Source organism: Betta splendens, chromosome 8 (genome assembly GCF_900634795.4).
Source record: "Betta splendens chromosome 8, fBetSpl5.4, whole genome shotgun sequence".
Classification (NCBI taxonomy): Eukaryota; Metazoa; Chordata; class Actinopteri; order Anabantiformes; family Osphronemidae; genus Betta; species Betta splendens.
The window spans coordinates 11,737,465-11,751,796 of NC_040888.2; the positions used below are offsets into that span (position 1 = coordinate 11,737,465).

The 14,332-nt window shown below is 46.3% G+C and overlaps 2 protein-coding genes across 2 annotated transcripts; both read left to right on the forward strand.

Annotated features, from left to right (window-relative positions):
* Positions 1-1,256: 1,256 nt before the first annotated feature.
* LOC129604406 (uncharacterized) lies at positions 1,257-5,435 on the forward strand. Its single transcript, XM_055510602.1, has 3 exons — positions 1,257-1,297; positions 1,514-1,615; positions 2,307-5,435. Exon 3 carries the CDS (start codon positions 3,180-3,182, stop codon positions 4,980-4,982), a length of 1,803 nt encoding a protein of 600 aa, XP_055366577.1. The 5' UTR covers positions 1,257-1,297; positions 1,514-1,615; positions 2,307-3,179; the 3' UTR covers positions 4,983-5,435.
* A 448-nt stretch (positions 5,436-5,883) lies between these two features.
* Positions 5,884-11,745, forward strand: LOC129604407 (uncharacterized). Its single transcript, XM_055510603.1, has 2 exons — positions 5,884-5,985; positions 8,457-11,745. The coding sequence occupies exon 2, from the start codon at positions 9,281-9,283 to the stop codon at positions 10,973-10,975; it is 1,695 nt and encodes a 564-aa protein (XP_055366578.1). The 5' UTR covers positions 5,884-5,985; positions 8,457-9,280; the 3' UTR covers positions 10,976-11,745.
* The last annotated feature ends 2,587 nt before the right edge of the window (positions 11,746-14,332 follow it).

Consider the following 14,332-nt stretch of genomic DNA (forward strand, 5'->3'; position numbering starts at 1 on the left):
TGGTTGGTTCTTTGTTTTTTCATTTCCTGTCATGTCATGTCCTGTTATTGGGTTAATTAGAGTCACCTGTTTTAATAGGTATTTAAGTTTCTGGTTTGGGTACAGTCTTTGTTGGTGCATTACTCGTTACGTGTTACTTGTTACTCGTTACTCGTCACATTATGTGTAGCTTGTTACCGTGCCATCGTGCTCTGTCCAGGTTTGTGTGTTTGTTTGCTGATTACGTTAGATACTGTTGTTTGCATGTTTTGTGTTTTAGGATAGTTATTTAGTTTCCTGCTCTGCAGCGACCTTTAGTTTACCTGTGAGTTTTATGTGTTAGTTTGCATGTTTTGTTTTCTGGCTTATCCTGCCTACGCAGCGTCCTTAGTTCGTGTTGTCCTCTGTCTACATGTTTAATATATTAAATCATTATTTGTCAGTCCTGTCTATGGGTCGTGCATTTGGGTCCTACCTCCAGTTTGAAGGCCTTTGTAGCCTGTTCCCCACTCATAGTGAGTGTGTTTTAAAATACCGTTTAGTCCAGTTTGACCCTCGGTTGCAACAGTAGTATACAGTTCAGTCCAGTTTGACCCTTGTCCGTAACATCCCTAATTTAATCTACTGGAAAACGTGACTGACAGGCGTCAGATCTATGACTGGAAGACCATGTTCTAAGTGAAAGACTGTCGGACTTCGGCAGATATCCACCCACATGCACAGGGCGGACAACAGGAGACACATATCCTTAACGTAGAATGCTTAGTCTTTATTCCACAATGGTTACTGTAGTACAGACGGTCCAGGTCATACACAGAAAAATCTCGAATGGTACAGTAAGTACAGGAGGAACAAGCTCAATCGGGTCCAAGGACCGACAGGGGTTCGATAACAGTTCGACATGGCAAAGGTACCAGGTAAGGAGCAGGGTTTCTCAGGGTCAGACAATCAGATACGTTACCAGCGTTCAAGGCAAAGGTACAGGTAGGGCACAGGCAGAAGTCAGGGACAGAAACACGATCTCGAGCTAAGTAGACAATCAAAAGTATGCTGGAATGTGGTGGATATTACGCAACAATCTGGCAGAGGTATGAGGTGAGTGTCAGAGCCTTTATACCTTGATTGATTACATGATAGAAACCGGCTGCGGGGTCATGTGACCAGGAGCGACCCCGGAACAAAAACACAAAGACAGGAAGCTAACAAAATAAAGCAGGAAATACAAAACGGCCCCAGGAACCATAACAAAGACAAATGAAACTTGATCATCCGTCACTGAAGTACAAGTGGGAAGAAACAGAGCAGCCGCAGAAATTCTGTAATGTTAATTCTGGTAAATTTAATATAAAACCGTAGTTATAAATGAAATACAATTGATCAAGTTAATATTTAAACTTAATAATGAAATTTGGTATTAAATGAACACAAAATTGCCAAATGCAAAATGCTTTTTCAAATTGAGCAAAGAAATTGCATCTTGAAATGCCAATTGACAAAATCATTGCCATTTGAACTTTGTCTTTCACTGCATCAGGAAGTTGCTGAACTGGACTCTCATCTACTCTGGAGGTGCACGCGGTGAGAGGCGGCGGGCTGGTCTGGGCGTTCTCTTAGCTCCCCAGCTCAGCGCCTTCAGGTGGGGAATAGGTCACTCACTGTCGTTTGTGCCTACGTCTGTGTTCAAATAAATTAAGTTTATTATTAGACCCACCCTGAGCCGTTCAGACTCATAGGAAAAACGACATCGAAATATTACAAGATGTTGGTTTTGAACAAGACCCCTCTTGATTAGACACGTTGTAATGGAAAAATTGTACTTTAATGCTTTTGTGTTCATTTCTGACTCTGCATAGTGACCATGCATTCTGTACTTGTTGATTAGATCCAGAACTGAGCATTCTCAGACAGACAATCTATTTCCCTCTCAAGGTGACCGATTGTTCATGGCCTGAGTCTGCCTTTTAACCCTGGGCTCTGGCTCCTTTCTGTCTGATGCCTCACCAGACCCAAGGCTGTAGCCTTGTTTATTCCCTGTGTAATATGAACATCTTCACCCACAGTGTGATAAGGAGATTCCACCAGGTCCAGGGAAAAAGGTTAAAAGGCAGAAGCAACTTGAGGATCGTGGGCTCTTTGCATTATACCTCCGTGGTGTGTGCACTGATCTCCCCAGCTGGTTTTTGGTTTGTTGATGTGCACGATCAACATCCATGCTTTTTATTTGCTTTCCCCATTATTTTTATTTTATCCTTTCTTTATTATTTCAATAAATCGCACAAAAGGACAACTCTCTCATCTGCTTCTTTATGGAAAAATTTCCGCCACAGAAATTGGCGTCTACGAACAGGATCCCGCTGCAGGTCGTCTGGACGGTGTGATCAGGGACGGCGGTCCTGAGGACTAGGGTCGCTCAGCCTCCAAACCTCTACAGCTGTTCTGAGTGGGAGGACTGCTCACCCGTCTGGATCGCCTCTGACGAGATCCAACAAACTCAAAATCCAACGAACACAAAATCCAACCTCTACTCGGCCCGGTGAGAGAGATTCCGTTTTGTTGCGACTTGTTGAAGAGAAAAAAAAAAAAGAGAAACGGGTTTGAAATTGGTTTCAGTTATTCGGGGTTTACTTGGCTCTGATCATTTGGTTTAGGGAAAGTAAGGCAAATAACAATTAATTCTAAGCATCCCCTACTAGACTAAAACAAACAACGACAAAAGAAAAATATAACTAGGACTAGAGATAATAATATTTCTAAAACGACTATTTGGCTGAAAACATCCAAAAATAATATATATATATTTTTAATTTTAAATTTAATATTCGGGTAAAATTAATTTGGTCAAAGTCTGCCCTGGTGGCCGAGACGGTGGTTGCTAAGGGTTGGCTCGTGGGACCGAGCTTGTTTTGTCTGTACTGAGGATACAGACCAGTGTGCAGATCTGAGCGCAGTCCAAAGGGAGTGGACAAGAAATAAAAGACGGCTTCTGAAATACGGAGCGCGTTTGCAGGGGGTAGTGGTTTTGAGATACGAGGGACCCGGGTCTTAGAGGGGCCTGACGGTGAGGGACCATTTCCGAGAACCCTGTCGCTGATCTGAGCGGTTCCCTTTCTACGGAGACGTCCGTGGAAGAGAAATTTTGGAAAAGGTTCCGGCCGGAACACATAAAAATCTAAGGCAGGAAACCGCCGGGACTCTGAAAGATGGGTTCGGGGCGATCTAAGTCTCCACCACCAGACTGCAGCATTACAAAATTAATGAGACGTAAATATGGTGATGAGTGCGTGTCATGTCTTCACGACTGGACAAAACATTATGGGTTTCAAGAAGGTGGATCACTCAGTGTGAAGGACATACGCGCTTTAAAAGAAAAATTAGAAGAGAAGGAGAAACAGCTCCGTAAAAGTAGAACGATCAAAGTTAAAACCTTAGAAGAAATTGAATTAAACAACAGATGCCTTGAGATTTGGGTTAAAGAATCAGAACGCAGGGAAAGACTGAAATGCCAAAAAGAGTTAGGAGGGAGAAAGGACGAGAGTGGTGACGTAGCTGGCAGAAAAGATAACAACTCTGTGGAAGCTCGCACACTGCCACTATACACACATACACACACACAGCATGATGAGAAACAGAGCGCTCCCACTGTTTCTGCTTTGTATCCTTTTGCAGAGCTGAGCGCGGTCAAGGTGAATCCCGACCTGGACTCCTTCTACGTCAGCAGGAGGGCCGGGCAGGGTGGACAGCAGGACCAACAGCCTGATCCACAGCAACAGCCTGCCCCGTATCAACAACCTGCCCCACTGCAGCAGCCTGGCCCACACCAACAGCCTGGCCAACCTCTGTTAGCAGGAGCTGCAACATCGGCTGCAGAGCAGTCAGAGCATGTGGAGGACAGTGTAAATGCCACACCAACTCCTGGAATGGATGTAGAGACGTTCTGGGCCAATTCACCTGTCGGCTTCATTCCTACATCATCCACTGCCACAGACTCTGCCCATGCACCAACTGCCACTACGAGTGCTGCCTCTGCAACTACCAGCGTTCGTACCCTGAGGAGCAACACACCAGTAGCTCCAGAAATCAGCTTGCCCATGGTGGAAGTGGCCGGCCCTGAAGGAAGCATGTTAGTGCACAGACCATGGACTAGCGCTGACATAGCTGACTTTGCTCAAAATCTCCCAGACATCACTGTATCAGGAAAGACATTCGGTGCCAACCGTCTGGCTTTCTGCCAGGAGTACAGACCCACTGGAGCTGAGATCCGTCGCATCCTGGCCAAACGTCTTGCACCTTGTGAATACCAAAAGCTGGCTAGACAATTGCCTGATGTGACACTGGCTCTCAAACACAAAGACTGGACAAACAACTTAAATGATGGATTCGTTACCGCAGTGAGGACGCTTGTTGCCCACTTTGAAACTGCGTTCCCTGATAAAGTCTGTATGATTAAAGTCACCACATGCAAACAACAACCAGAAGAATCAGTTGATGACTTTGTTCACCGCCTCACCACTACATACAACACACACGGAGGAGTTCATCCTCCCCCTGAAAGAGTGGGAGGACTCATCTGTTCAACATACGAGAGTCACCTGTGTGAACTGCTGATGAAAGGCTTACTCCCTGAAGTTTTTGACGCCGTGAAGCAGTCATACATTGGATGGAAAGAAGAAGCGCGTCTGTCTGACCTCACAAGACACGCACGCCATGCTTATGACACTCTCCAGAAGAAGAAGATGGCGAAGAAGGAAAAACAACAGAGCGAATTGTATCTGCCATCCTTGGAGATGTTCTCTGCGATGCATAACAACAACAGAGGAGCGGGCAGGTTTCGCGGGCGAGGACGAGGAAGAGACTTCAGACGGAATTGGCACAACAGAGACACAGGGGGCGCATCTGGAGATCCAGGAAACGCTTGCCACATCTACGGCGAGATGGGACACTGGAGGAAGTACTGCCCCCGGCTACGTCAGGTTCCACCCTCCTGGGCACTCTCGTCAGACTGACTAGAGAAGGAGCCCAGCGAAGGTTTCCGTTCACATGATGATGTAGACGGTACCGCACAGACACACACACACACTCGCTCACACTTGATACATGCTCAATAGATTCAAATTCATGCTTGCCTGCTTCCAATGAAGACTTGCTTTCTGCTCAAAATATCCCACAGAGTGATTTTGAAAAGAATAACAAACAGCTAAATGACAACTGCTGCATGACTTTACAGTCAAATGGTTTCAAACAATTTCCTGAGTTTGCTCTGACGGTTCAAGGTGAACGTATGATGTTTTTAGTAGACTCAGGAGCAACAAATTCGGTAATAAAATCTTCCATGTTTTCCAATCCACCTAAAATGAGTGGACGATTTGTGCACACTATAGGTTCGTCTGGCCAGACAATAAAAGAAAAACTTACTGTGCCTCTGTCTTGCACAACATCAGACGGCAAGACACAGACGATTTCTCTCTATTCTACAGATCCACATGTCCTTCTGTCAAAACATGACGGAGACAGATGGCAGGACTTGGGTCCTTTCGTGGACAGATGTCAACGGGAAGTAGACTGGCAAACGACTTCCGACCCGAATGTGATGTATTCACCTACTTTGCATGCTTACAAAAAACTTTTTCAGTCTAGCTTTCATGCGCAGCGTACAGTGCACTTGGTACCTCAACATTCCACACACACTCCACACCACGTGTTTTTGTCAGAGGACGCTCTGACGCAGTATCCAGCCTTACAGGAAGTTCCAGCTTCCCTGTGGGCCACACACAAATATGATGTAGGTTTGATCAAAGGATGTGACCCAGTGGTCATCACGCCAAAATCTGACTACAGACCATGCAAACAGCAATACCCTTTAAAGAGAGAAGCAATTGAAGGAGTAACACCGGTGTTTAACACTTTGTTGAAAGCAGGAGTCATCGTCCCATGTGACAACTCTCCAGTGAGGACTCCACTCTTCCCAGTTAAGAAAATCAGAGACAAAGGACAGCCAACAGAATGGAGGTTTGTCCAGGATCTGCAAGCAGTAAATGCAGCGGTCCAACCACGCGCACCTACGGTACCGAACCCCTACACCATTCTTTCTCAGGTTCCGCCCAAGGCTAAATTTTTTTTCAGTAATTGATTTGGCTAATGCTTTTTTCAGCGTGCCCGTCCACAAAGACAGTCAATTCTGGTTTGCTTTTGAATTCAACGGAAAATCATACACCTTTACCAGACTGTGCCAGGGGTATTCAGAAAGCCCTACCATCTACAATATGGCACGGAAAGACAGCCTGGATGATCTTGTCTTGTCTCCAGGCACCGCCCTGCTGCAGTACGTTGACGACTTGATGATCTGCACTGAGGATCAGGAAACTTGCAAAGCAGATACGATCAAGCTGCTGAAACACCTGCATGCTGCAGGACACAAAGCAAGTCTGTCTAAATTACAGTTTGTTCAGACGGAAGTTACCTTCCTAGGTCACATCATTACCGCGGAAGGGAAATCCATTTCACCTAAAAGAGCTGAAGCTATTCAGAACCTGCCTAAACCGTGCACATACAAACAGCTTATGTCCTTTTTAGGCATGTGCTCTTATTGCAGGAATTTCATTCCTAACTGCGCCGTCTTGGAGGCTACACTTAGAGCTCTGATGCAGACGTCTTCTGCATCCACGACCCGCCTCATGTGGACATCTGAGGCTGAACAGGCGTTCACCGACCTCAAACTAGCTCTTCAGTCGGCTCCTACTTTGGGTCTGCCTGACCCTACGCAACCTTTCACCCAAACAGTGGATGAGAAATCAGGTTGTATGACCTCTGTCCTTCTACAGGATCACGGAGGGCGTCCACGCCCTGTAGCCTATTTCCCTGCTAAGCTTGACCCAGTCGCTGCGGGGCTCCCACGATGCCTCCGAGCAGTGGCTGCGGCAGAGAAAGCCGTGTTGGCATCACGTGACATTGTTGGCTATTCTGATGTCACCCTGCTGGTTCCTCATGCCGTGTCTTTGATCCTTTTGGAACAAAAAACATCACATCTTTCTACAGCCCGATGGCTTAGATACAACACCATCCTACTGGAAATGCCAATTCCTAACTGTGACCTCGTTCTCTTTGTTGATGGCTCTGCCTCTAGAGACCCTGCTTCGGGCCACTGTCAGGTTGGATATGCAGTCTGCACCTCTCATACTGTTTTACAGTCTGGCGCTTTACCAGGACATTACTCTGCTCAGGCTGCGGAGTTGATTGCACTGACCGAAGCCTGTAAATTGGCTGAAGGGAAGTCTGTTACCATCTACACAGACTCCAGATACGCTTTTGGCGTCACATATGACTTTGGTGCTCTGTGGAAACACAGAAAGTTTTTGAAATCTTATGGCAAACCTATCTTGCATCATGATAAGGTTGCTGATCTGCTCGATGCACTTCTGTTACCAGCTGCAATTGCTGTATGTAAGTGCCCTGCACACACTGGGGGCACTGATCCCATCTCTGCTGGAAACGCACGCGCTGATGCTGCTGCAAAGGCAGCTGCCCGACTTCCCCTTCCTTTTGCTCCCTGCCTCTTATCCTCCACCTCTACCCAACCTCCCTCTCCTCCCTCTGCTCTCCCTGATCTTCAGACGTTCTCTACCCCACAGGAACGCAAGCTCTGGCTGACGAATGGCGCCACCAGTAGCCATGGCGTTTGGTATGGGCCCGACGGCAAACCTTGCCTACCTAAACACTTTTTCCCTCATTTCGCGAAGTTGACACATGGATTAGACCATGTATCAAAGGGGGGAATGTTAGATGCTCTCACAAAACATTGGTACACTAAGGGATTTTCAATCTATGCGCAAAAATACTGTGAAGCATGTATGACATGCGCCCAACACAACCCAGGTAAGACGACTGCCAAACCACTGGCAGCTCATCCACCACCGGAACAGGCGTTTGACCATTTAATGCTGGACTTCATCGAACTAACGCCAGCAGAAGGTAAAAAGTATTGTTTAGTGATTGTTGATATGTGGTCAAAATGGGTGGAGGCCTTCCCAGCTAAACATGCTAACAGCCATGCAGTTACCAAAGCCTTGCTGACAGAAATAATTCCCAGATGGGGGATTCCATCTAAAATCAGCAGTGACAACGGCTCACACTTTGCAAACCAAGCCCTAGAGGAAGTGGGAAAGTTTCTGAACATCGACATCAGAAAGCACTGCTCTTACCACCCTCAAAGCGGAGGGGCGGTAGAGAGAGAGAATGGCACTTTGAAATACAAACTGGCTAAATGCTGCTCAGAGACTGGTCTCAAGTGGACTCAGGCTCTTCCCATTGTGCTCTCATACATGAGAATGAGGAGAAGGATGAGAACAAACCTCAGCCCGTATGAGATTCTATTTGGTAGACCTCCTATGATGGGACTCCACCCTGAGACTGAGACTAGGATTTTACCACCTACTGAAATGTGCGAAGACGCAATGCTACAGTACTGTAAGAACTTCAAACAGGTGAAAGCGGCTCTGCCCAAACAGGCGACAGAACCACTGCACATCATTCAACCAGGAGACTGGGTGATCATTAAGGAGCTTCGCAGGAAGCACTGGAACTCAAAGCGGTGGCAAGGTCCCTTCCAAGTCCTTCTGACGACCAACACGGCTGTGAAGATCGCAGAAAGAGCGACTTGGATCCACTCCAGCCACTGCAGGAAGGTCCCGGATCCGACAGACGACCCTCCATCTCCATCTACACCACACGAGAAAACCACCACTGACGAAAAGAATTGAGAAGGACGACCCTCGCTGTGCTCACACACGCACTGAGGCGAGGCTGCGTTGACCGTTCAGCTAAAGGTGTGAGCCAAGCGCCGCCTGAAGCTGCGTCGGTGAATCACACTATCAGACCATACATCTACACACGCGTTCCTGAGAAAACACACACACGAGCAGCCTTGAGTTGCCGACGCTGGACGACGTGTAGACTCTTCACATCACGGGAGTGACAGTGACTCAGACGACATTGGGAGGAAACCTGGAGGTGATAACGAATCCCAGGTGTCTCTGTGATCAGCTGATCACAACCTGAAGAACCCTAACGAACTGTCAAGGTGTCAACAAACAGGTTGGAAACAATCTAACGCTACTGTTCAACAGGAAGAAGACATTGATTGTGACCCTGTTGTTTTTGATATGTTACTCTAATATTTGCTCTAAATTATGTGATTGATTTACATGTATACCTCTCTGTGATTTCATCCACTATTCTTAAACAAAGCATTTTATGCTTCCACTTGATTCACACTTACACACAAATTTTTATCTTCCACTAACACAAAATGGCATTCACCAGACGAAACACGATAAAAATGATTGTCATATCAACCATTGCGGTGACATGTGTGACCCTCCCGTACTTCTGGAGAACTCGCACATTTGTTCACTATAGATCCAAACGCGACATTAAGGAACCTAAAGCCTGGCAGCTTGCCCAAAACTACGTAAATCAGAACCCCACAGGGAACTTATGGTTAGCGTACCTCAAGTACACTTCTAAAACCCTCACAAACAATTCATGTGTAGCATGTGCTGTCGCCAGACCCGATCTCATGGCTGTGCCCACTCCCTTTAACAGCAGTGAGTGTTACAACGAGCGACAACTGCACAATAAAGACACCGGGTGTAGATACACTGCGGACCCCAGCATTCCAAGATGTGATCCGTCTTGCAAAATGCACGCCTTGCACAATCTGGGCAAGGGTATGGAGATGTACAGTCCCGTCACACATAAGAAAGTAGAGGTGGCCGACATCAAGGTAACGAAAAAGGAGCCCGCGGCTCCCTTGTATTACACGGTGTGTACCACGTGTCACTTTGAATGCTTCACCTCCAGCCTCGACGGAGGAATAGATGTAGGCCACTTTCCCAATTGTCACCTGACGTGGGACGTCTCCAACGCACACGGACTTAACCCTGAAGACCATGTGATCCGGTTTGCGATTCCAACTCACACCGATGCTGCCCCTTTACTCTCATATACATATAGGATCAATAATGTCTCACACGTTGCCCCATCCTCCACCGACTTAGTCCAGCAAAGGAAGCCCTTGTCCGACATGTGGTGGCTCTGTGGGGATCACCCCAGGGCCACCTTACCAACCAATTGGACCGGCACCTGTACTCAGGTAGTGTTCCTCACAGGGGGAATACACCTTTTGCCCTCAGCTCCACAGAAACACTCACGCACCAGGCGCAGGGCTCCAGGAGGTTCCTTGGATCCTGACCTTTACATAGATGCAATAGGCGTACCACGAGGAGTGCCGGAGGAGTTTAAGGCTCGCAACGAGCATGCGGCGGGGTGGACGAGTGCTATACCCTTTATGGGCCCCATAATAGAGGTTAACAAGAATTCGGCCTGGATCAACTACCTTTATTACAATCAACAGCGTTTCATCAACAAAACTGCGGGCGGTATGAGAGGCATGTCTGGGCAGCTGGCTCCTACGTCTCAGATGACTTGGCAGAATAGAATAGCCCTGGACATGTTGCTAGCGGAGAAAGGAGGTGTCTGCGTTATGTTTGGAGAAGCGTGCTGTACTTTTATCCCCAACAACACTGATTCTAATGGTACTGTGACAAAGGCTATCGAGGGCCTTGAGAGTCTTAGAGACGAATGGGCTAGAAACTCCGGCGTAGATCCGTCCCCTTGGCGCTGGCTAGACCAAACTTTTGGAAAATGGAAATCAGTTTTTATGTCGGCAATAGTCTCGCTTATCATCTTCATGGCTGTGATCATGTTGCTTGGTTGTTGTGTTATTCCTCTAATTAGGGGTCTCATCATGCGCGCGATATCGGCGGCGCTTTCGTACCAAATGACACAATGCACTACATTCAGGAATCCAGATACCGATTCACTCATTGGTTCTGATGCTGACTCTGTAGAGGATGATGTTGACGTTGATAACGAGGACCACAAAGATGACTCCGATGATGATGATGGTAGTGACACGGAGACTGACGCCACAATAATTTAAATCAACATATAACCCTCTTCCTATTTTTGCTTGACTAAACATGATCTGATTGATTATAGGCTTATGTCCCTGTCTTTCCAAAAGCTCATACACAAGGGTTATTCTAGTATAACTACCCACAAAAACAGCTCACAATCTTTTATCCCTACGCCATTTACACGTTTCTAAGCAATATATTTAACGAATCATTTTTAAAGAATGCTTTATTACTACAAAATGAATGCCACGATTGACAATTTTTTTTCTTTTAATGTTTGATTAATGTGTAATCAAAAGGGGGGAAATGTAATGGAAAAATTGTACTTTTTTTTTGTGTTCATTTCTGACTCTGCATAGTGACCATGCATTCTGTACTTGTTGATTAGATCCAGAACTGAGCATTCTCAGACAGACAATCTATCTCCCTCTCAAGGTGACCGATTGTTCATGGCCTGAGTCTGCCTTTTAACCCTGGGCTCTGGCTCCTTTCTGTCTGATGCCTCACCAGACCCAAGGCTGTAGCCTTGTTTATTCCCTGTGTAATATGAACATCTTCACCCACAGTGTGATAAGGAGATTCCACCAGGTCCAGGGAAAAAGGTTAAAAGGCAGAAGCAACTTGAGGATCATGGGCTCTTTGCATTATACCTCCGTGGTGTGTGCACTGATCTCCCCAGCTGGTTTTTGGTTTGTTGATGTGCACGATCAACATCCATGCTTTTTATTTGCTTTCCCCATTATTTTTATTTTATCCTTTCTTTATTATTTCAATAAATCGCACAAAAGGACAACTCTCTCATCTGCTTCTTTATGGAAAAATTTCCACCACACACGTGTATTCTGTCTTAAGGTAGAACAGTGATGTTACAGGGGGCTGAGATGAAGAATGTGCAGGATTACTTGGGGTCAACAGTTCAGGTTGATGGGGAGTGTGGAAAAGAGGTGAAGAGGTGAGTGCAGGCGGGTTGGAGCGAGTGGAGAAGTGTCAGGAGTGTTGTGTGACAGAAGAGTGTCAGCAAGACTCCAAAGAAAGGTGTACAGATAGTGGTGATACCAGCTCTGCTCTATGGATTAGAGACGGTAGCAGTGAGAAAGAGACAAGAGGCAGAGATGGAGGCAGCAGAGATGAAAATGTTGAGATTCTCCTTAGGCGTGACCAAGTTGCACGGAATAAAGAACGAGCTCATCAGAGGGACGGCTCTCTTTGCCTGTGTTAGCAACAAAGTCAGAGACGCCAGACTGAGGTGGTTTGGATGTACAGTATGTAGAGGAGGGAGAGTGAATATATTGGTAGAAGGATGTTGGAGATGGAGCGGCCAGGCAGGAGGACGACCAAGGAGGAGATATACTGTATGGATGTGATAACCAAGGACATGAGGTTGGCTAGTGAGAGTGTAGAAGAGAGTGAGGTGGAAAAGGATGATTTGCTGTGGTTACCCCTGATGGGAAAAGCCGGAAGAGAAGTAGTATTCTTACTATTAAATTACTAATTTGAATTTGCTATTTACTGGTAAAGCTGTGGTCCAGGTGGTAAAGCTCTTCGTAACATCCCCAGAGTGGCCTCAGACATCCCAGACATTGGTCAGGCAGCATTCAAAGGGCCTCTTGCTCTCTCTAAGTCAGCGGGTGGGTCTAATCATGACCAATGATTGTTTTCTTGGCATGGATTTCATCTTTATCTGTAAAGACAGCATGAGTCTGGCCAAAGGCACAGAGGTCTGAAAAGTCTGGAGCTCAGAGATAGAATCATGGCAGAACATCCATGACCTGCTGAATGAAGGTTGTCCCTTTGATGAGCTTGTTCCTGTCACGATCTGGGTTTTGTTTTGGTTATTGTTGTTTCCTGTTTTCACTTTGTGTAACACCTCCGGCTCCTGGTCATTGTGTTAGTTTCCGCTTCCTGTTTTAGTTTGATAGTTTCCGGTTTACCAGTCCATCACACTCACGCTAACCTTACTTCCGGTTTTTAGTTCACGCACCTGTTCCTCATTCATCATTACTTCCCGGACATTTAAGCACCACCGGTCACCATCATGATTTGCCAGATCGTTGTACCCTTTAAGTCACGTATCCAGCAATTCCTAGTTCTGAGTATTCCGTAGCCTGACCATCTTCTGTATCTCTGACCACCGATCTCGTCTTACCCTTGCCGGTCTTGTAAGTTTTGTCGTTACCGAACCTAGCCTGTTTTTGACCTGTCTGAAGCCCGCCGATTTCTGTACCCTGATCTGAGTCTTCCCGGTGATTACCTTCTGCCTGTCTGGACCCGAGTGAACTGATCCCTGTTTTGTGCCTAAGAGCTGTTGTTACCTGTGCATGACCCCGGACCGTTGTGACCTGAGTTTTTGGATTAAATATCAGTTTGACCGCATCTCCTTGTCTATCGTCTCATCGCTGTGCATGTGGGTCCGTTCATTGCCGCATTCTGACAGTTCCTACAGTAGTCATGTCCAACCTTGCAAGACAACCTCAGCATCTTCATTTCTACCTCCAGATAATGGCATGGCACAAACAGTACAGTAATAAACTGTACTAAAGGTGGGCAGCTTGACTGAGTCACAAAAACCATAGCACTGTAGAGTTAATGACAATTCAACAAGGAACCTAAGGGAATCAAGGGCTTAAACACAGAGAAACACACTAGATGCAAACAATCAACTGTAAATTAACAAAAACAAATGGATGAGACAACCAGAAATAATCCCATCAAAATAAAACAACAGAACAACATATCATTTCTGATTGCAGTCTGAACAACAATTTGAAAAAGTCGATACATTTTTACTGGAAAAGGTATAAATTAGGGCGGCACGGTGGTGCGGTGGGTAGCGCCGTCGATTCCCGGGGGCGGCCCTGATGCCTTTCTGTGTGGAGTTTGCACGTTCTCCCCGTGTTTGCGTGGGTTCTCTCCGGGTTCCCCGGCTTCCTCCCACAGTCCAAAGACGTGCATTAGGTTGATTGGCTTCTCTCCATTGCCCGTAGGTGTGAGTGAATGGTTGTCTGAATGGTTGTCTGTCTATGTGTTCCCCTGCGATGGACTGGCGAGCCGTCCAGGGTGTACCCTGCCTCTCGCCCATAGCCAGCTGGGTTAGGCTCCAGCACCCCTGTGAATAAGCGGTTCAGAAAATGGATGGAGGTATAAATTAATAATTAAATCAGTTCATTAAAAGTTGAAGTTTTTGTGTTTGTAAACATTTTTATGACACGTAGTTGGATCATTTACTGTAACTGTGTTGTTTAATGTGGAAATCTGCTTAATGTTAAAAACACTTTTTTGCTAAATAAAACATATTAATGTTTGTTTTTTTACAGTTTTCCCGATCCTGACCACACCTCGTTTGTTTCCCAGTGCATGTAAGGTGCAAGTGCATTTAGTGG